General features: G+C 39.1%; 1 protein-coding gene across 1 annotated transcript in view; it reads left to right on the forward strand.

The window, feature by feature from the left end:
- Hsf5 (heat shock transcription factor 5) overlaps positions 1-22,751 on the forward strand; it is a 40,500-nt gene extending 17,749 nt beyond the window's left edge. Inside the window, exons 4-6 of the mRNA XM_051190169.1 lie at positions 3,171-3,692; positions 6,054-6,228; positions 22,439-22,751. Coding sequence (XP_051046126.1) covers positions 3,171-3,692; positions 6,054-6,228; positions 22,439-22,509 — 768 coding nt within the window. The 3' untranslated portion in view covers positions 22,510-22,751. The remainder of the gene's footprint in view (positions 1-3,170; positions 3,693-6,053; positions 6,229-22,438) is intronic.
- Positions 22,752-23,760: the final 1,009 nt, after the last annotated feature.

The following is a 23,760-nucleotide window of genomic DNA, read 5'->3' on the forward strand; positions in this document are numbered from 1 at the left end:
TTTAGTTGGCTTTTATTTATTTTTTAAAGATTTATTTATTTCATGTACATGAGTGCTCTGTCTACTGTATGCTAGAAGGGGGCATGAGAGCCCACTATATAGATGGTTGTGAGTCGCCATGTGTTTGCTGGGAATTGAGTTCAGAGCCCACTATGCAGATGGTTGTGAGTCAGCATGTGTTTGCTGGGAATTGAGTTCAGGACCTCTGGAAGGAGCCAGTGTTCTTAGCTACTATCTCTCCACCCCCCTAGTTGGCTATTTTTTATGGCCAATATCATCAGACATGATGCTTTAAGCCCATCTTCTTTAAAGGGGTGTACTTAATCCACAACTAAATGATGTTGTTTGTAAATTTACTCTTTTTCTCTAGAGTATGCTAGAAATATACTGATAGTGTTTATGTCTATGTTCAAATTTTAAATGTATTATTTGAACATTTTTATAAGCATCTCTTACAAATACATTTCTTACAATACACATTAATCTTAGGAAAATGGAAATAAGTGCACATAAAATAAAAATTAAAAAAAAAAAAACAAAACAGGAAAACATGCTGGGCGGCAGTGGGTCATGCTTTTAATCCCAGCACTTGAGAGGCAGAGGCAGGTGGATCTCAGTGAGTTATAAGGGTAGCCTGGTCTACAGAGTGAGTTCCAGGACAACCAGAACTGTTACACAGAGAAACTGTCTGGGAAATAAAAAGGGAAAACACAAAGCATTTCAGATTCCATTTATTTTTCAATATAATAAGTACTAGATATACTGGCACATGTCTTTAATACCAGCACTCAGGAGATAGAGGCAGGCAGATCTCTGTGAGTTTGAGGACAGCCTGGTCTATAGAGTGAGTTCCAAGACAACCGGGACTGTTACATGGAGAAACTCTACATAGAAAAATCAAAACAAAAATTTATGCGATAAATTTAGTGGCATTGTTGGCACCAGTGAGGGTGTATGCGTGAAAAGTCAGTCTGGATTGGCCAACAAGATATTTTGGCAGGTAAAGGTGCTTGCCACCAAGTTAGACAATGTGAAATCAACCCCCAGGGCCCTCATGGTGGGAGGAAATAACAGACTTCTACAAGTTCTCTTTTAACCTCCACATGCACACACACAGTAAATAAATTAAAAAAAAACTGAAGGAAAGAAGATAAGTCTATTGCCATTGTTAACAGCAGAAGTCAAGCAAACCTAAGCTTGGACCCTGGCTCTATCAGTTATTGCAACATAAGTTTTTTAGCTAGGCATGGTTACACACGTCTGTAATTTCAACACCCAGAAGCTAAAGCAGGAGGTTTCAAGTTTAAGAACAGCCTGAGCTACATAATGAGTTTCAGGCTCGCGTGGGCTATGTATCAAGATCCTGTCTAAAAATAAACAACAAAGCAAGCAAGCAAGCAAGCAAGCAAACGAAAAAACCAAACATGATAAAGTAGGACCAATAGGATGGCTCTGTGTAAGCCTGATGAGCTGAATTTGAGTCCCAGAACCCAGGAAAAGGTAGAGAGAACAGTCTTTACAGGGTCATCCTCTGATTTTCACATTAATGCCATGGCCACACACAACACACCACAATAATAAATATTTAAATGTTAAGCTAAATTTTATCATTTTGAAATGGAAATCATTGGGCTGAGGGTGTAGCTTAGAGGCAGAGAGCTTGCCTTGGATGCATGAAGCCCTCGATTTGATGAGGGCCTTATAAACAGGGTGTGAGTCACATGACTATAGTCTCAGTACTGGTAGAAGTAGGAAGGTCAGAAGGTCAGGGACATCCTCAGTTGTATAGGGAGTTTAAGGCCAGTGTTAGATGTGTGTCCCTTTCTCAAACACAAGTAAATAAATAAATACATACATATGAAGGGCATCACATTTCATAGGGCTGTGAGGATTAAATGAAGCAATGTCTTCATTTAAGAATTCAAGTGGTGATATTCACTATAATAACTAGATGCTTACACTATTTGAGTTCACATTACTTACTCTAAACATCAACAGGGTCCTTGTAGTGTGCTCAGCAATATCGAATCTTCCTATGTTTTATTTAATTAAAGCTCTTCTGGGTTTCCATTTATAATCTGAAATAATATGGCATCTATTGAGTGTCTACTCTAAAGCACTATTTAATTATTTATTTTTAAAGTTTTATTTCTTTTTTATGTATAGTGTTCTAGCTGCATGTTTGCCTGCAAGGCAGAAGAGGGCACCAGATCTCAATAGTTGTGAGCCACCATGTGGTTTCTGGGAATTGAACTCAGGATCTCTTGAGGAGCAGCCCATGCTCCTAACTGCTGAGCCATCTCTACAGCCCTATTTAACCACTATTTATAAGAACATATCTTTTAAAATTCTTTTGAAACCGGTTCAATCTATATAGCCCTAGAATTCCTGGAACTTACTGTGTAGATCAGGCTGGCCTCAAACTTGTGGTGATCCTCCTGTCTCTGCTTCACAGATGCTGGCATTAGAAGTGTGTTACATCACACTCTGCTAAGAAAATATATATATTAAAGATATAAATCTAAAAGCAACAACTCTCCTAGTCTATTGCTTTATTATTAAAGTGATCTCAGGAACCAGAGGGCATTTGACCTTCCACCCATTTCCCTCCAGGTGTTTTGGAACTCATTATTAGTGCCTCTCCCCCCCACACACACAGATGTATAGATGGATTGATGGACTCATTCTATATTTAAAATCTCCTTACTCCTTAAATTAGTGTATGGTAAATAAAGTAACATTTTGTCAGCCTTCATGGAGGATTGTAATATATAGACATTTTGTCAGCAAATAGGTATTTGGGTACTGTAGCCTTTCCATATTTTTTATCCTGAGAATTAGCAGTTTATTCTAGTACTAAACTTACATGGTTGGTGTATGATATATACTAAGCAAACGTTCTTAATAGAACATTTGAAGCTACCACTGCTGAAAAGCAAATTACCTCCAGGTTTTCTTTGTTTCTGTTCTGGTGTTGGTAAACTGAATGTAGGCCTGAGTATGCTGGGCAGTGCTCTACCATTGAGCTACATTCCTAGCCCCTCTTCCAGAGTTTTGTAATGAGCTCAAGTTTACTGTATTTAGCATTCACGAACTTAAATGTTACTACTTTCCTCCTTAATTTTATACTTGATTTTCTATCCAAACAGTACTGTTTTCTCTTTTCCCAGAATCCTCCAATGCAATCTTCCTATCCAGTTGAATTTCTGCCTTCTAATTGGCCTTGCAGTGCTACTGATGAAAATAAAAAGACAGAAGTAAATCTAGAGGCTGTCTTTCAGATAGTAGATGAGTTGCATTCCTCCCCTAAATTGGAGATGGTAAAGGTGGAGCCTGTCGAGAATCAGTGTCCATCATCTCAGTCTAACAGAGGCCAACACATCTTACCTAACTCAAACAGCAGCAACCCATCCTCCACCAGTCAGGCTAGCCAGCTGGAGCCGCTCACTCCTGTAGGCTCAGATATCACGTCTTTTGTAGTTGGAACAGAACAAGCAATTACCTGCTCTCTACCACAGTCACCTGAGTACATCTATACCATCCACACAGCTCAACCTTTGGAAAATAGCACAATGCAGGAATCTGCAACCATCCAGCAAACTCATGTCAAACTGAAGGAGCAGCTAAATCATAATCCATCTCCATCTTCAGTAGTGTTTGTGCAGGAAGGGCTACCGTTCAGCACACAACAGGTAAGAGTACAGGCAAGAGCACTAACTAAGCTCACAGTACAGTGTTTCTTGCTAAAAAATGTTAGTCAAGAGCTTGTCTAGATGTTATTTGCATTTAGTGTCAGTTCACTGTGGTTTCCAAAGGGATCATGTCATAATGGTTAAGCAATAAAGAAATAGAAAAGAAAAGAGGAAGTTAGGAAGTTACTTTAACCCTAGTCATCCTCCAACTGTGGTATACTCTGAAAGGAACCTCTAGAGAGGCAATCAGATTGATTGATTAGAGTCTAAATACTATCTGTAGCCTGGTGGCACTTGCCTATATCCCAGAACTTAACAGGTGGAAGCAGAAAGGTTGCTGGGCATTTGAAGACACAATGAGCGTGAGTTCAAGGCCAGCCTGGGCTATATAGATAGACCTCATCCCAAAAAACAATTAAAATTAATAAAGAAAAATATATCTCCATTTTGGGTATTCCTTGAGTTTTGTCCCTTACCTTAATTTGCATAGACTGAAAGATATGTCCAGCTGGTATAACTTCACCACCTAGAAGAGTAGTTTAGGTGGTGACCTAGACTATTTGACATTTATGATAACTTCCTTAGCTATCTGTAGATGCAACCAAGGGTAAAGTTGCAGGTCCTTTCTTTCTTTTTAAAAACTATTTATTCATTTTATCTTATGTGTGAGCGTGTCTGTATATGTGTTTGATTGATATCTTTAGAAGTCAGGGGAAGGTATCAGATCCTCTGGATCTGTGATTGTGGATGGTTATGAATCACGTGTGGGCACTGGAAATTAGACCTGTGTCCTCTGCAAGAGCAGCCAGTGCTCTTAACTATAGAGCCCTCTCTCCAGCCCAGATTTCTTACTTTTTTTCCTTCTTCTTTTTGGTTTTGTTCTTCGAGACAGTGTTTCTCTGTGGTTTTGGAGGCTGTCCTGGAACTAGCTCTGAAGACCAGGCCTGCCTCTGCCTCCCAAGTGCTGGGATCAAAGGCGTGTGCCACCACCCCCCCAGCTGATTTCTTACTTTGTTAAACAACACCACAAAACTCTATTGATTTTACTGGGTTCAGATTTCTTATTAATCTTGTATTCCCAATCAATTAAACAAAAACTAGTTAATGAAAAGAGCATCCAAAGTAACCCAGCTCTTGGGATGCTGAGATGGGAGGAGTGCCACAAGCCCCAAGCCAGCCTGGGTGGCAGTGTGACAGTCAGTCTCAAGAAGGCGAGAAAAACGTGTACTTACTCTATGCAGTCGGGAAGGTGTGCAGTCTGTAGTCCATGCTGGCCAGGAATTCACATTTTAGCCAAGAATGAGTTGGACCTCTGATCTTCTCTCAGGTGCTGGGACAATAGGCATGTGTCATCATTATACCTGATTCATTTTATTGGTTTATTTAGGTAGGTCTTGTTGTATGTAGTTATTTTTAAAATATCTAAATGTAGATAATATTCAAGTGTAAAGATTTTCATTTTTCTCCCACCCCATCCCCTTTTTGATGGTAGTGGTAGTATTAACTGGGGATGAATATAGGGCCTTGCCCATTCTGGTTAAGCTATTGTATTTGGATATACTGATAGATATAACCAGCTGATATAATTTTAGTACCTGAGCAAGTATTGTTATACCCCCATCCTAATTGTTTTTAGATTTCTATCAGTTCATTCTTTTTTGAGACTATTAAAATATGTATTAAGATTATATAATTTCAGTAAAGATAGTCTCATTTTATTTTAAATATGTCTGTAGAAATAAAAGTATTTATTATATTCATAGTTATATGTGTACTACTTACTGGATTACATATCTTAAATTGATATAGTTATAGTCTAAATAAACATATAAAGAACAGCATCTCAGAAGTTAGTTATTTTGACAAAGGGTTTTAACATTCCAAAGAAAATTTTGGAACCAAAGGAACTCATCAATAAACAGGATGGATAACAATTTTATAGAGAATGAAGCACATAAAATTTTGATACCATCTTTAATACAGAATATAAAATTAGTAAAATAGTGTCCATTCCCCATTTACACTATCCAATAGGACCCTGTCTATTTGTGACCATCCCAGGGTCACCACCAAGAAGGGGTGTCAACTTGAACACACACTAATGTGAAAGGATAGAGGTTCTCACCAATCATCTTTAAAATATCTTACTGGTGTAAGTCATAAAAAGCATCATGTGTGGAAAATGTACATTTTAGTATTGAGTATGTAGATAAGTCAACACAATCAAGGGTAATAAATACCCTTCATAAGCAGGAAACATGTTTGTGGAATCCTGTTCCTGTTTAGAACCCTGATAATATGTATTATTTTAGTAGATACTTGGGGTAAATATCAGAATAATAAGTGTGTTTCATATTTTAGGTGGATAGTAGTATAAAATGCCAGACCAATCCACAGGAGAATATCTTGCCTTCAGAACAAATGGGATTCCTTATTTCAGAAATGGGGCCTACTAGCAAGCCTAGTAAAGACACAGGCTTATCCACTCCAGCCAGATACAGAGAGCGGAGAAGCAACTCACGAGGAAAGTCCCCTGGTAAGGTGAAATAGTGCAAGGTCTAGAATGTATAGCTCTAAAATGCTAGAAATGGAACTTCAGTGTATAATTCATATGTGAGTGGTAATATGTATGGATCTTCATTGTTTGTAATGATTATATCTCTCATGTTTCTGTTTTATATAACTGTAGTTTAAACTGGTTTTCTTAGGTACCTTTGTAATGTACATAATAGTTGTTTTCCTGATAGTGCATATAAGAATTTGAGGTTTGGGGGAACTGGGGAGATGGGTCAGCCAATAAAAACACTTACTGCTCAAGTATGAGGACCTGAGTTCAACTCTCCATTCCTCACATCTTAAAAAGCCAGCATGTCTGTATGGTCTTATAACCCTAGTGCTGAATGCTGGGGCTTACTGGCCACTAGGCTGGTTCCAGGCTCAGTAAGACCCTATTTCAAGGGAATGAGGTGGACAGGGATAAGAAGGGACACCTGAAGGCATCTTGGCTCTGTGTGCATGTACATGCATTCACTCTCACACCTTTACATATTCAAAAGAAATAAATGAAAGAATATGAGCTTTCAAAATATTGTACATATTAAAGAAAAGTAAAGAATTTTAGATTAATTTAGAACAGATAAAATGAAGGGTAACTTAATATTTATCTTCAGATGCTAAAGTTTATTTAATCAACAAACAAGGTATGTATTTAAATTGTGAAACAAGAATATTTGATGACATTGAAGATATTACCTTAAGTACATTATAAATATAAAGAATGAATCTGTATAAGTGGCATTGTTTCTATATGTGTAGTTTATAGGACTGTAGTCATATATTGGACACTGGGGCACTTGCAGGTGATTCCTTCTTTTGAGATGGGGTCATCCCAAGCTGCCCTCAAACTGGAGCAGTGACTCTTTCATTTCAGCCTTATTAATATATAGACATATACTACTATACCCAGCTTTGATTCACTTCTGGAAGTGAATTGAGTACAATTGTATTTTTTTAATCTAAAAACGTTTTCTAACATCTAAACCAAGTCATTGTACTCTGCAGTGAACATTTTTTCCTTTTCTTTCCTTTTTGCTATGTATTGTCAGCTGACATGGGACTCACTGTGTAGCCCAGGATGGTTTTGAATTCATAATCCTCCTGCCTCCTGAGTGTTGAGATTTTGGAGATGTGCTACTACATCCTGCTTGCAGTGGCTAATGGAATATTTTCAAATTAGCCAGATATGGTGGCTCACTCCTGTAGTATCAGCAATTGGGAGGTTAACACAGGAAGACTGATGCTATTATAGATCAAGGCCAACCTGTGCTGAAGAGTAAAACCCAGTTGCAACACACAAAATGCAGAGTTAGCGATATAACTTATTGATAGAACAGTTGCCTACATTAAAACCCCAGCACACACACAAACTCAAATGCATGTCAGATGCCTGCAATGTGGGCAAAATTAATCAAATGCTAATTTAAGAACTCCTTTGAGAAGTTCTCTGAAACATGATGAAGATAGTAGTGCTTAGGTCTGTTATGGTGGTACGCACCATCATCCCTGCACTTGGGAGGTAGAAGCATTGTGAGTTTGAGGCCAGTCTGGATCACAAATGAGACCCTCTGTCAAAAACACTGAAAGCAAACCAAGATGGTATTCAGATTGGCCGAGGGCTATCTTATGAGTGAGCTTGCATGCTCATGTTTAGTTGAGGATATTTCCCATCAAGACTGAAATTTCTCATACTTGAAGACAGACAGGTAAAGCAATGGCTTTAGCCTAGAAAGCTTCATTGAAGCAAAAAGGACAAGAACTTATTTTGAAGTGACTATTTAGATGCTGGAGAGCAAAGTGGATGGAAGCACTGCATTTTTTTTTTTTTTTCTTTTCTTTTAAAGATTAGGAAACTACCGTATCTGGCTTTCCTGCGCAAGGTCCTTACTTTTGTATGTCCTTCAGAAGGAATTAAAGATTCTGTTTTTCTAAACAATCTAGTTATTCTACACAAACAATGAAATACCTGTCAAATCATAGATTTGAGGTTAGATGTGCATATTCCTTCCACACTTACCTGTGTGTCCAGACAGCATCTTGCTATGTATCCCTGGTTGGCCTGGAACTTACTATGTAGACCAAGCTGGCTTGAGTCTTCCTGCCTCTGCCTCCCAGTACTAGGATTATAGGTTCAACTTTGTTGGGTTTTTAATTACATAATGGATTACATAAGGACATTTACATGCAAGTCTCAATACTGTGCCTCATATGCAAAGAGTTAATCCTTAAACATGTTGTGTTATTTTTATTAAAATATAATTACATCATGTCCCTCCATTCCCTTTCTTTTTTCTTTTTTTTCCAACTCCTATGGCCTCTTCCCTCCATCCCTTTCAAGTTCCTGGCCTCCTTTTTTAAAACTGTTATTGTTACAAACACACAAACACACACACACACCACATATGTACGTGTGTGTGTGTGTGTGTGTGTGTGTGTGTGTGTGTGTGTGTGTATAAATATATAACTACAACCTGCTGAGTCTTTTCATAGCATGTACCTAGTTTCAGGACTAGCCACTTGGTATTGGATAAGGGACTCATCTCTGAGGGAAGATTACTTCTCCTGCTCTAAACATCTCCTATTTGCCTATAGTTCTTTGTCTAAGCTATGGTTAGGCCCTGTGAGATTTTCCCATCCATGACTATTGTGCTCTCATTCAGGTCTTGTTTAAGCAGCCATATTATTGAGGTGTACTAGGTGAAGCTGCCCTATTATTTCTAGAAGACACAGTCTTGCATGGAATTTCCTAGTTCTCTGCCCGCCCCCCTGTTTGACAGTGTTTCTATGTGTAGCTCTAGCTGTCCTGCAACTCACTCTGTAGATCATGGTGGCCTCAAAAATCAGAGATCCACCTGCCTCTGCCTCTCAAGTGATGGGATTCAAGGCTCTACTACCTCCTAACCCTCTGCTTTTTAAAATCTTTCTTCTTCTTTTGAGGTATTCCTGAGCCCTAGTTACAGGAAATGTCTTATAGATGCATCCACTGGGGCTTGGCTACCCTACAATCAGTTGCTCTCTGCATTTTGACCACTCGTGGTCTTCTGTAATGTTCTCTTCCAAAGGAAGCTTTTGGGGGGGGGGGAGAGCTTTTTTTTTTTTTTTTTTTTTTGTAAGGGTTGGGAGCTACACTTCCTTGTGAATATAACGATATATTTAGAATGCAGTTAGGAGTTATGCTAGTTTAGTAAACTAGTAGTAGCAGGTTCTCTTCTAAGCTCCATCATTGTGGGGGACTGTGTTTGCAGGGCTGCAGTCAGAGCCAGCCGACCAGCCCACAGTTCGTACCTGAGAGGGGGAGTATGGATTGAGAAAGGCTAGCTAAAAAGGTTTAATGAAAAGAGGGGGACACAGAATAGATGTCAGGAGGGCAGATCAGTCAATACCAAAACGCCATTTTTCACCACTCTTACATACCTTAATCAAAAAGGGGACATGGTATCATGTATATGTAACAGACTTTTCTTCTTTTCTCCAAGGATTCAGTAACCACACCTTAGATTCAACTTCTTGTTACCTGGCCTTGAGGGTCAGGAATAACCACACCTCAGACCAGGTCTGTTGTTATTTAGAATAAGACAACCAAGGTCAAGATCAAACATCCTACTGTAGCATTATGCACACCAAGTTTGCACACTGCCACCTATATCCTAACTTTGTTCTTTCCTATGACAGAAGAAGTTCTATTATAACCATAAACCACACTTTCTTAATCCATTTTTCAGTTAATGGACACTCAATCTAGCTTTTGTTGCCTACCTTCCACTAAAATAGTTCTAAAATGCTTGCAGATTACTGTAGGGTCTGAGTGGTCACATACTTTGGAGAACAGGCTTACTAACCCTGTGGCATTTTAATCATTTTTATAACTGGTATGTGTGCATTTGTACACAGTAGTTGGTTTCCTAATCTTAAAAAAAAAAAAAAAAATACCTGCTTTCTGACTTTTGGTCATTACAGTTGAGAGTTAAAGCAACCAGAGTTCTCATTTAGAGCATTTTAATCCTGAACAGTGTCTTCTGTCTGCTTCGTTCATTTTCTCCCTTCAGCCTATTGACAACCTATATTTAGGTCCTGTGAAAGAGTGTGTTATATTGGACTTAGTTGGACTTGATTGGATCATTTCTCTATAAAGAATTTTTTTGATTTTTAAAACTTTATAGTGAATATTTATGGAGTTTTTTATGCATAAAGAGATTATTAAAGTAAGTGCTTGATATAAAATTTAAGTTTCACTTTCTATGTTTGGCAACTTTGCCTGCATGTACATCTGTGTACCACTTTCATGCCTGATGCTTACAGAGACCATAAGAGGGTGTCCAATGTCCCCGGAACTAGAGTTGCAGATGGCTGTGAGCCATTAGTGAATGCTAGGAATTGAACTCTGGTCTTCTGGAAGAGCAGCTAGTGCTTTTAACCATTGAGCCATCTCTCCAGCTCAAGACCTTATTTTAAATTGTGTACATAGTTGGATGTCTTTGTGAGTTTGTACATTTGAATGCAGTGCCTGTGGAGGCCGGAAGAGGGCATTGGATTCCCTCAAACTAGAGTTAATAGGTGGGTATCAGCTGCTTTATGTGGGTGCTGACATGGGTCCTTTGCAAGAGCAATATGCACTCTTCACTGTCAAGCCATCTTTAGCCTCTGACCCTTTGTGAAATCACTTTCTACTAGTACTTCATTGGAATGCTGAGCAGTTGGACACATGACCCAAATAACTGAACCCTAAACAGTAGTTTGTCAACCACAGGCAAAGAAATACTCCCTTCCAGGCATTAGCTGGTTGTTAGAATGCTTACCTAGCATGTATGCTATGGTCATTATTTATGTGATTATTGTAGTCTAATTTACATACCAATATGGGATTTGGAATCTAGAAGTGGGGTACAGCAGATTTGATCCCCAGCACTGTATAAACCAGGAATGGTGTTGTGGTTTATAATTCTAACCCTCCAGAAGTGGGTGGAGACAGGATCAGGAGTTCACCTATATAAAACCCAGCTTGGGTTAAATGAGATCCTGTCATAATAAGAAAAAGAAGTATTTCCTGTTTCTACTTGAATAGTGAATGCCTTTATCCTGTTCTCATCTCCTCTTTTAGGAATTTTCTAAGTGCAAGAAATAAGTCAACACAATGTAAATTTTGCTAGCCCTTTCCTCTGTGGTTGTGTGCTCATCTGTTCTGTGATTTACTTCCTGGGGCATTACAGGTAGTGGCTTTTATCGGATGTTTTTGTGTGGTTAGATTTTCCACTGCTGTGATAAGCACCATGGCCATGCACCAGCTTGGGGAGGAAAGAGTTGATTTCATCTGACAGCTGTAGTTCATCGTGAAAGGAAGTAGGAACCCAAGAGGAGGCCATACAGGAATGATGCTTACTGGCTTGCCCTCCTTGCTTAGCCTGTTTTCTTATACCACACAAAACCATCTGCCCAGGGGTGGCACCACTTACAGTGATCTGGGCCTCCTCACCTCAATCATTAATTTAAAAAGTCCCTGCAGACTTACATTCAAGCAATCTGGTGAAGGCATTTTCTCAATTGAAGTTCCTCTTCCCAGATCACTCTTGATAGTGTCAAGTTGACAAAAACTAATCAGCAGCAAAGTAGCAACAGTCTAGCCTGCTGTATACTAATGTCCTTTATAGTAGCTAGTGCTGCCATTTGTGTAGTTTTGTTTTGGGTACCGATACTACATTCAAGTATGCACATTCTATGCCTATGTTCTATCAGTGAACTATTTTAACTTGGATTGTATCAGTACCCCCACTTCTAGGTTCCAAATCCCACATTCATATGTAAGTTAGACTACAACAGTCATATAAATAATAAGGACCATAGCACAATAAACAGAACCAAAGGCTTGAGTCCTAGCTCAGTGCTAGAGTCCTTGGCTAACATGTGCGACTCTGGCATTAATCCTCAACACTCCAAAACAGACAAACAAAAGTAGGAGTCTAACAACTTTTCCCTCCTGATCAGCCTGGGTGTAAGCTTCCCAGGGCTGATGTGACAGTGATGTCTTTGTACTAACCCTCATGTGTGGCATAACCAAAGGACTGGGGGACAGGGGAGATGGCAGTTGATGAAGTGTTTGCTACTGAAGCATGAGGACCTGTGTTCAGAGACCTGGTACCCATTAAAAACCTTGTCATCTAGTGCTGGAGAGACAAAGCCAGGAGGATGCTTGGAGCTCCAGGTTCAGTGAGAGACCCTATTCCAAAAATGAGATGGGAGATAATAAAGGAAAACATCAGGTGATGACCTGAACTCTACACATATGCATATATATGTAGACACACACACACACACACACACACACACACACACACACACACACACACACACACCCCAGAGATATCTTTTCTCTCTGCTGTGTCGCAGGCTGCTATAAATAGTCCTTCATCATTAGAATTTAGTTATGGAGGACCAAGTTCCATAGCTTCAGTGAAGTTTAAAAATACACTTGTGAATAGTTTACCTATTTAAAATAATAACACAGAAACCAGACATGCTGGCTCATGCCTATAATCCTAGGAGGTAGAAGTAGAAGGATCAAAAGTTCAAGACTAGCCTTGGCTACATAGTGAGTTCAAGGCCAGCCTAGATAGACTATATGTCCAAAAAATAAAGTGGATAAACAAATAAAAATGACAACATGGGATAAAAGGGAAAGAATCAACATTAGGAGACAAATAGAAATCTCTGTCATGCTGCCTAAGAGAAAATATTTAAATATAAAACTATAAATCATTATATTCACAATACATGAAAGCTCCTAAAACTAATCAAGAAAATACAACATAATAAAAAATAAGGTTAACTTAGTGGGGCTGTCATTTGTAGCTCAGTTGTACAGCATGCATGAAGCCCTGGGGTCAATCCTCAACACCAATAAACTGGGCATTGTGGCACATACCTATAACCCTAGCACTCAGGAGACAGAAGAATCAGAAGTTCAAGGTCATCCTCAGCTACACAACGAGTTAAGGCCAGACTGGATTATGTGAGACTCTGACTTAAAACAAAATTGCATGTACTTCACAAGAAGAAATATATAAATTATTCAATGTATAGAAAAATGTTCAGAGCTGGGGTTATATTTCAGTGGTAGACAGGTGTCAAAGTCCAAGGTCCTGGGTTCAGTTCATAACCCTGGAGCAGGGAGGGAAAGACCTCTCTGTTCATCAGAGAAATACAAATTAAATCAAACCAACTTTCTTGTGCCAATCTATCTAATCAGCAAAACTTTAATTGGTAATAATCTCAAACTTCATAAAGATAAAGGGAAAGGAACCTTGTATGTGCTGTAACTGGAACATAAATTTGTATACAAATTTCTACAATTTTTTAAAGATAGGGTCTCACTGTGTAGCCCAGACTAGCCTTAAACTTGTGATATTTCTTCTTCCTTGGCCTCCCAAGTTTTGAGATTACAGATATGAACCACTACAGCTCCTGGAGCTATATATTTTTTTATTTTTATTTATGTGTATAAGGTGTTTTGCTTAACTGGCTAGCCATACACTGTGTATGTGCAGTGCCCACATAGGCCAGAAGAGGTCATCAGATTCCCATGGAACTGGAGTAACAGCCACCATGAGAATTGAACTCTGTTCCCTGGAAGAGCAGTCAGTGCCCTTTACCACTGAGCCATCTTTCCAGCCCCTTTCTAGCTGTTTAACAGACAATTTGGGATTATTCAGTTGTAAACAACTAAAGTGTTCATGCACTTGGACTCAAGAATTGTACGCCTAATGGAAATACGTTATTATAAAGATTACTCAAAAGAAGCCCACTGTAGCATTATCAATAATAGCAAAAAAAAAAAAAAAAAAAAAAAAAAAAAAAAATGTAGACAAACAGAAATACCCAACTAAAGAGCTAGGTAAGTTGACATACGTTAATATAATGAAATACTGCAGAATCATTTAAGAAACAGCAGTTAAGAGCACTGGCTGCTCTTCCGAAGTCCTGAATTCAATTCCCAGCAACCACATGATGGCTCATAACTGCCTGTAATGGGATCTGGTGCCCTCTTTCTGGCACACAGGTGTACATGCAGAGCAAGCACTCATACATAAATAAATAAATCTTTTAGGAAAAGAAACAAGCAAACAAACAAACAATGCCTGCTATGCTGTAACTGAAAAGATAATTAAGCATTAAGTGTTCATAGTATGCTACGTGACTGGGCAAGTTGCTGTACAATGTTCCCTTTCTAGGGACGAAAGAAAGATAAATGTATGTCGTATAATTATGGAGAAGTCAACGGGGAAGTGGTGATACTTGGGAGGCAGAGACAGGAGAATCTCTGTGAGTTTGAGGCCAGCCTGGTCTCTAAAATGAGCTAGGACTGTCATACAGAGAAACCCCCGTCTGGAAAAAACAAACAAAAAATATTATTATAGAAAAGTCTGGCAGTATATGAGATAAAACTGATACATGTGCTGTTAGCTCTGAGAAGATAGAATGAAGGATATAAAGGTATCTTTAGCTTCTCAGTTTTAGTGCGTGTGTGCACGTGCAAAAATGCATGTATTTGATTATGGGAAATTTTACCATTCATATTTTTATTATATACTTGAATTTTTTTCACTTATACGTGTGTAGGTGTGCATGCCATGGCATGTATGTGAAAGTCAGAGAACTACTTTAGGAAGACACACATGTTTCTCCATCCACACTTGAGTCATCTTGCTGGCTTTTATTTTTCTATATAATTTTAAATTGAACAGGAAAGTATTTTAAATACAGAAAGAGGGACTAGAAAGATGGCTCAAGGGTTAAGAGCACTTCCTGCTCTCCTAGAGAATCTGAATTCAGTTCCCAGCACCCACACAGGTCAGGTCACAACCACCAGTAACTCCAGCTCTAGGGAGCCTGATGCCCTCTGATCTCCAAGGGCTCCCATACCCACATTACGTGCACCCACCCAGACACATATACATACACATATACAAAATATCTTTTAAAACCCCAATATTTATAAGCTTGGTGGCATAGTCCTGCAATCCCAGCCATTTATCAGGCTAAGACAGAAGGAACAAAAATTCAAGTCTGCTTGTGCAATGAAAAAATCCAGGGTCTGCTTGATAACTTTATGATGTTTTGTCTCAAAATAATAATAATAATGATGATGATGATGATGATGATGATAATAATAATAATGGCTGGAGGTAAAGTGTGAAGCCCCATGTTCAATTCCCAGCATTTAAAAATCCCCCAAATGAAGCCAATAATTTAAGTCTCAGATATTAAACTAAGTTTTATGGCTTAGATATTATTGACTCATCCTTTACTAAAAATGCATTTTCAAGATTTCTGAGAATTTTTGGTCTGAGTGCTCTGTCTGCATGTATACCTGCATGCCAGAAGACAGCATCAGATCCCATTATAAATGGTTGTGAGCCACCATGTGGTTGCTGGGAGTTGAAATCAAGACCTCTTGAAGACCAGCCAGTGCTCTCCAACCTGAGAATTTCAATATCTTATAGTGGCTTCTTCACATGTGTTTGCTTCATTTCAGACTCATCCCTGCCTTGCCTTCCAGAGCTGTCTGTCTAGTCCACGCTGTATCAGATGCAGAGCTGGCGTTCCTGTCTTTGATGTCTCTCCCAGGCTTTCATTCTAGGAATTTGAACACATAGCTTACTTTATGCAAATTGGGAGAGATAGAAAGGGATTATGTTTGAAATATTGCAAAGAATTTGAAGTAGGATGACAACCCTCTCTGCTATTAATTTTTGGTTTTGTTTTATTTTTGAGAAAGGGTCTCTCTGTGTGGCCCTGGCTATGCTGGAACTCACTATATAGGTCACAGAGATCCTTCTGCCTCTGTCTCCTCAGTATTGGGATTAAAGCCATGTACCATTACACCTGACTTCTTACTTGTATGAATGTGTTTATTTACTTATTTCAGTCTTGAGGAGGCAGGGTTTCATGCAACACAAATTGGCCTCTACCTCCCTCTGTAGCTAAAGATTATCTTAAACTCTTTCTTAATTAAAAATACTTAAAACCGTATGTATCTGTTTGTGCAGAGGGATGTGTACACCAATGCAGATGCATGCTGAGCTCGAGGCATAGGATAACCTGGGAACTGTGATTACAGACAGTTGTGATCTGTCCATTGTGGGTGCTACAAGTTGAATTCCAGTCCTAGAATAGCAATCCATGGTCTGACCATCTTGCCAGCCCCTGCCTTAAACTCTTTTTTTTTTTTTTAAAGAATAACTTTATTATATGTGCATTAGTATGAAGATATCAGATCCCCTGAAACTGGAGTTACAGACAGTTGTGAGTTGCCATGTGGGTGCTGGGAATTGAACCCAGATCCTCTGGAAGAGCAGCCAGTGCTCTGAACCCCTGAGCCATCTCTCCAGCCCTTTTTTTTTTTTTTTTTTTTTTTTTTTTGAAACAAGGTTTTTCTGTGTAACAGCTCTGGCTGTCCTGGAACGAACTTTGTAGGCCAGGCTGGCCTCGAACTCTCAGAGATCCCCTGCCTCTGCCTCCCAAGTGCTGGGATTAAAGGATTAAAGGTATGCACCACCACCTGGCCCCTATTTATTTATTTAATGCACATTGATGTTTTATCTGCATGTGTGTCTGTGTAAGTGTGTTGGGAACCCTAGGACTGGAGTTAGATAGTTGTGAACTGCCATGTGAGTGCTGGGAATTGAACCCAGGTCCTCTGGAAGAGCAGCTAGTGCTCTTAACCACTGAGTCATCTTTTTTTTTTTTTTGGTTTTTCGAGACAGGGTTCTCTGTGGTTTTGGAGGCTGTCCTGGAACTAGCTCTTATAGACCAGACTGGTCTTGAACTCACAGAGATCCACCTGCCTCTGCCTCCCGAGTGCTGGAATTAAAGACATGGGCCGCCACCACCCTGCCAACTTAAATTCTTGATCCTCCTATTTCCACCACCTGATCGCCTGATTGTTGGAATTGGTTGCTATGCGTGGCTTCCATCTCTCTTTCTTAAAGGCCTTAAGCCCCTTTTATTTGTCATCTTATTTGTCACTCGTCTTTATACCCTTTCTCCCTGTCACATTCTCCTTGCACTATCATCTGGTCTTCTCTGGTCTTTCCTCTTCCTTCAGGCCCAATTCCTAGAACCCTTAGACAGAAGTGCTTAGGTAGGCCTTTTTTTTTCTGTTAACCTTGAAGCCCCATCCTCCCTAATTTGAACAACCATCAAGCTGCTAGCTCACAATGACTCCCTCCCTCATAGGACCTCTGGTACCTACTGTTTGTGATCACATTTTATCCTTTATATTAAATCAGCAAACATGCCATTGCAGGTCATATGTCAGAAAAACTCCCTTCAGCCAGGTGTGGCGCAAGCTTGTAGTCCTAGCTTCCCTAGAGGCAGGAGAAGTTGGGGTAGTTTTTGTACTTCTACTTGGTTGAAACCTCCCTTTCCAGATTTCTGATAACTGTCCCATTGACAAACACAGTATTTGAACTGTTCATGGGCATTTGGACAGATTGTGTCAACCTTAATGAAATAATTGTCTAGCTTCTAAAACCACTAGCCACTTTCTGTACTTAATTCAGATGAGATGTCAACCATTTTCATTGCTTTATCATCTTTATAGTCGTGGTTCCTAAATTGTGTCTGAAGTTTGAATCTTCTCTAAACTTCAGACTTACATAGCCTAATGTCTGGTCTATACCTTTAGATTTATTTATTATTTGTGTGTGTGTGTGTATGTGTGTATGTACCTGCATGTGTTTTTTACACTGCACCTGTTTCTTATACTGCATGAATGCAGGTGCCCACAGAGGCCAGAAAGGGATGTTAGATCCCCTAGAACTGGAGTTCAGGCAGTTGGTAGCAACCCAGTGTTGGCACAGGCTCTCACCAAAAGCCCTATGTGCTCTTAACTGCTGAGGCATCTCTCCTGTCCAGGCTTAACACATTTTATTCTCTCTGATTTTACATATCTATAAAAAGTTCCATGTAGTTTTCTAGTCTTACAGTAATCTGAAAGTCTCTGCTGACTGCAGAGACTTACACATCAAAACCATTAGCAAATCCTGTCCACTCAATGTGGCATCCGATACAGAACTGGGTCTTTCTCATCACCATCTTACCAAGGTGACTTTAATGGCTGCTTCACTCATCTTCCCGCTTCACAGTTACAACAGCAATCAATGACCCTCAAAAAACATTACCCAGGGCAAGGGGTATAGTTCTGTGTAGAGTGCTTGCTTAGGATGCCCAAGGCCCTGCACTGAATTCCCAGTACTAAAAAAAAAAGATTTTAAATCCTATTGTTATTCAGACTTCTCTAGTGGTTTTCCATCACATTTTAAATAAAGCCTAAAAAAATCCTTAATATGGTTTAGCATCTGGCAACTGTGGTGACTTCATCTTCTATCACCTTCCTCACCTAGTTCAGACACAGTCGCCTCTTCTCTAGCCTTTGGGCACATCAAGCATATTTCTGTCTTCATACTTGTTCTCTCTGAATGGAATGTTCTTTGTATGGATTGTCACATGCTATATTCTTTCATTTCATTCTGTTTCCTGCTCAGTTTAAAAAAAAAATCCTGATTGTAACTTGCCCCTTTTCATTCATTCATTCATTCATTCATTCATTCATTCTTATTATTTGGTTTTCTTTAATGGCTCTTGTCTTGTCTCTACTTGACATTTTCTATTACTTATTCACTTCTAGAAAGCTAATTAAGGAAAGATCTATTTTTATCTTTGCAGTATCTCTAGAACATTACTATAGCATACCATGTTTGTTGAGTGTTGAGTGAATAAATCAAAGAACTATGTTTTCTCTATCTTTTAAAGTATGTATATATATATATATATTATATCTTAGGGATATATATATATATTATATATATTATATATTATATCTTAGGGATATATATATATATATATATGAACATATGTGTGTGTGTGTGTGTTTGTGTCTGCTAACTATGTTCACAAATTTTTTGCTATCAGCCTGGTCAACTGCCATTCTATTTTTGTTTTATACAATGGTTTTTATGTTTATGCATTTGTGCAAGATGGGGTGTGGTTACAAGTGTGACAGTGTTTATGTGGAGGAGTTGGTTCTCTTTCTACCACATGGGTTCTAGGATGAGGCTGAACTTGTCAAGCTTGTGAACAAAACCAAAACCCTTACCCACTGCCTCACTAACCTGCCGTTGTACTTTCTGTGTCTGCTTTTTATCTGGTTATGGCTTATTTTTATGTTTATGAATATCTTAAAATTTACATTTTAAGTTTGTGTGTGTGTGCACGTGTGCTCGTGTATGTGCAGTGGTGGTGGGAGGTGTCATAGTATATGTATGTATGGATATCAGAGAACAACTTGAAGAAGTGATCTCCTTTTCCCCCATGGGTCCCAGGGATTGAACTCAGGTCATCAGGATTAAACCCAGGGCATTGCACATACCAGTAGGTAATTACTGTACCTTTGACTCACATCCCAGCCCTGACTTTCTATCTTTAAGAGCAATATTTAGTCATAAGAGGTAAGGTTTGAATAGTTGAGGACACCAGCTACAACAATACCATTCTGTTAAAATAAGAATCATGTGTGTTGTGTGCTGGGTGTGGTACCCAGAGGTTTTTGCTCTTCTATTAAGGGAAAAATGAGAAAAGAAAAAAGAGGAAAGGAAAGAAAAGGCAGGTGTGATAATGTACACTTAGCTCTAATACCGCAGGGGGCCAGAAGTATAAGATCATCCTTGGCAATTAGTAAGTTTGAGGCCACCATGAGCTACATAAATAAAGCAAGAGGCCTGGAGAGATGCTTCAGCAGTTGACAGCATGACTGAGTTTGCAGAGGACCTAAGTTTGATCCTAGCACCTATGTCTCGAAGCTCATAGCCACCTCTACCTCCAGCTCCAGGGGATCTAAAACCTTCTTGGGCTTCTGGACTCTGAAGACACCCATGTGCATATGCCCACACAGAGACACATAATTAAAACAATAACCCTTTAAAACACCAATACCACACACACACACACACACACACACACACACACACACACACACACACACAGAATATTTTACTGAGGCACACCTAGGCAAGCACATCTTATTTCTGTGTAACTGAAAACTGAGATAGTTTAGGTAGGAATTTTGTACTTTAGAGTTATTTATTTCCCTCTCTTTTTGTTTTGTGTTTTGGCCTAGAGTCATTTCACTTACTAGGAACAATGCCTTTTAAAGGTAAAAATAACAAATGAGATAGTTTAAAGCAAACAGTTCGACAGGCATTGGTGGCACACCCCTTTAATTTCAGTGCTTGGGAGGCAGAGGCAGGGGAATCTCTGAGAGTTCGAGGTCAGCCTGGTCTACAGAGCTAGTTCCAGGCTCCAAAGCAATACAGAGAAACCCTGTCTTGAAAAACAAAACAAAAAGTAATAAATAAATAAATAATTTTTAAAAAGCAAGCAATTCAGTGGCATTTGGTGTTGTCACAGTGATGTGCAACCTCTACTCCCATCCAATGCCTGTGCATCTTCATCACTCAGAGAGAACCTGCTGTTTACTAGGTAGGTTTTTTGTTTTGTTTTTAACATTTCTGATTTTCTCTTGCTCTACTAATCTGTCTTTGGCCTCTATGAATTTGCCTAACCAGAATATTTCATGTAAATGCAGTCATGCAACATGGGGCCTTTGTGTCTGGTTTGTCACATATCTAGCATAAAGCTTATGAAAGTTCACCCACACTGTAGTCACCTGTGTACACTAAGCTGTCTCACCACTGCCACCACCTTCTTTTTTGAGACAGGGTTTCCCTGTGTAGCTCTGACTGTTTTGGAGCTCACTACAAAGACCAGACTGGCCTTGACTCAGAGATCGCAGCCTCTGCCTCCTAGGTGCTGGGATTAAAGGTGTGTAACTGTGCCCAGTTCCAAGTATCATCTTATTTTGAAGCCCAGTTACTAAAGAAAGGTTTGTTGCTGTTGTTCAGTCTGTTTTTCCATGAGAGATCTATACCTCCTTTAATAGTTTCTATACACATATAGACTAACCTTGCCTCAAACTCATGGCAGGCTCTTGCCTCTGCCCCTCAGGTGGTAAGATTACAGGCCTGTGTCCTCCTACCATATCTCAAAATCTTATTTTATTATTTTCCATTACCATATGCCTTGTTCTTGTCCTGATGTGGAGCCTAAGTATTTAGAAAATGATAATTGTTGCTCCTACATCTTTTGGTCAGCTTTCAAAAATTCTGAAGCCTAAGTTGCACTCCATATCAATTAAATGAAAATATCTTGAGGAGGGAGCCCCAGGCATTGGTGTTTTAAAGATTGCCAAATGATTCCAGTGTGTATAACAAGGTGGAAACCACTGGCTTTCCTTACTAACCATGTAATAGTTTACTTGCCCCATCCCCACCCCCAATTATCAACTTACTTGTTAGGTTAAGTGAATGACTTATAATAATGTATTTATCCACTTGAAAAATGTTCATTATGTTTCATAAATGTATTACAGTTATCACTGTGGGGAAAAAAAAAGTCTTGAACTCATATTTGAGCTGACAACTTTTACTACTTCCCACTCCTGATAAATCACTTTGCCTTTTGATCCCTGTCAGGGTATATGCCTTTTTCCTTACAGTTCCAGGGTGTGTGTGTGTGTGTGTGTGTGTGTGTGTGTGTGTGTGTGTGTGTGTGTGTACATGTGCAGGAGTCCAGTTGTGTTAGTCAACAACTCACCTTCCTGTCCTTGCAACATAAAGGAAATGAAGTTTAGTTTGTATGTGTATATTTCATCTTAATTCCTTTTTACATTTTTTCCTTTTATTTGTTTGCTTGCTTCTTTGTTTTGAGACAGAATCCCAATGTAGCCTAGGCTACATGGGCTAAGTAGCTATGAACTGTAAGTAGCTAAGGCTGGCTCTAAGTTCCCAACACTCCGCTGAGATTACAGGCATGTATCACTACTTCTGACTATCCGTTTTAAATGTACAATAAAAGGCAATATTTTAAACTTTGTTGATCTGCTTGGATTTGTACCTGATTCCATGAGTGTTCTTTAAAGAGTGAGAAAAATGTTCTAAAATTGGGACTTTAGTGAAGAAATGTAATTTATAGCCACTTACACATTATCTATAGACAGACAACTTGTCCTTGTATGAAGACTTCTGTAGAAATCTGTCTCCTGGGAGACTGAGAGTGAGTAAACAATCCTTTCTTTCTAGATCTTCATCTGCTGGTGGACGTGGCCTGCAAGCAGGAGCACTTTCCAAAGGAGGAAGAATTAAAAGAGTGAGGAGGAATGGGTGACAAATGTGACATTGTGCACTAGCCGTAGCTGGAGGCAGACTAGTCTTGCACATGACACACTGTTGGGATTTTTTCAGTTCTGTTAAGGAAAAAAAAAGTATTTTTTGTTTTGTTGTGATTTTTGTTAAATTGAAAATTGGGAGTTTGGTGTTTACTACAGCTGTTCAGTTCAGATTACTTACCTTGAAAAACTGTTTAAACATCTAGCGGCCTTTTTTTTTTTTTTTTGCTGCCCAGATTCCTTTCAAATGAAAAGTCCTGGCCTTCAAGAAGCATCTAAAATGTGCTGTGCTGATGGCACTGGAGCGGTGTGTGTGCTGAGTTGGGATGCCATTTTGAACTGTAGTCAGCACAATGTCGTCTGTCTCAAGTCACAGTGTGGTCCTTTAGGGAAGATGGTGTGATAATATCACAAGTCCAAGCGGGTCGGGAGTTCCAGGGAGGAAGTTCTGGAAAAGGCTAATTTTCTAAGCGATTAACCAAGAACTTCTCCTGTTTCTGCACTCCATGTCCTGTTTCGGGAGCGAGGCATCCGGACTTGGCCCGCCCATCACACTAACAGCCTCTCGTTCTTCAATATTAATGGGAGCGTTTTCCCATTCTCATGTCTTTCCTTAATTTGAATGATAAATTATCATAAATAGTAAGAAAGTTTTGTTAATATCACTTACATAAATGTCTTCTAAAGAAAATATTTAATTTGTTTAATTATATTTATAAATGCTGATAGATTTAAAATTTTTAAAGCTTTGTATTTTTATTAACCTTGCAGAATAGAAGGATTAAAGGGTACATGTGTAATTTTGTTTTTGAAGGGTAAATGTACAATATGTGAACAAAAACACTGAGGTTTAACACAGTGTTTTCTTATTTTAGATTTTTACATTCAGCAAGTATAAATTCTTATCTATAGAAGGTATTGTGTGCAAATTGTGAGGGAAATTGCTTCATTGTCACTTACCAGAAGCTATGCTTTAATTTTTAAGAAGCAGTTTATATTTGAAATATTAAATGGCTTAAGCTTCTGAGACTTTTGGATAGTGGGGTAGACTGTCACCATTTTTTCTTCCCCCCCGTGGGACTGTGCATTTGAGTAGTAGGACTGTGGGACTGTTTGAAAGGAGAGGAGGGACATTTTGGATGTCCAGTTTCTGTAGTTGGTCCATGTCAACCAAATGACAGCAAGAACTTTATTGATTTGAAGTGTTTTGACTAGAACTTTGTTGTCGCATCTGCC

The sequence above is a fragment of the Phodopus roborovskii genome, unplaced genomic scaffold (assembly GCF_943737965.1).
Source record: "Phodopus roborovskii unplaced genomic scaffold, PHOROB, whole genome shotgun sequence".
NCBI classification, from domain to species: Eukaryota; Metazoa; Chordata; class Mammalia; order Rodentia; family Cricetidae; genus Phodopus; species Phodopus roborovskii.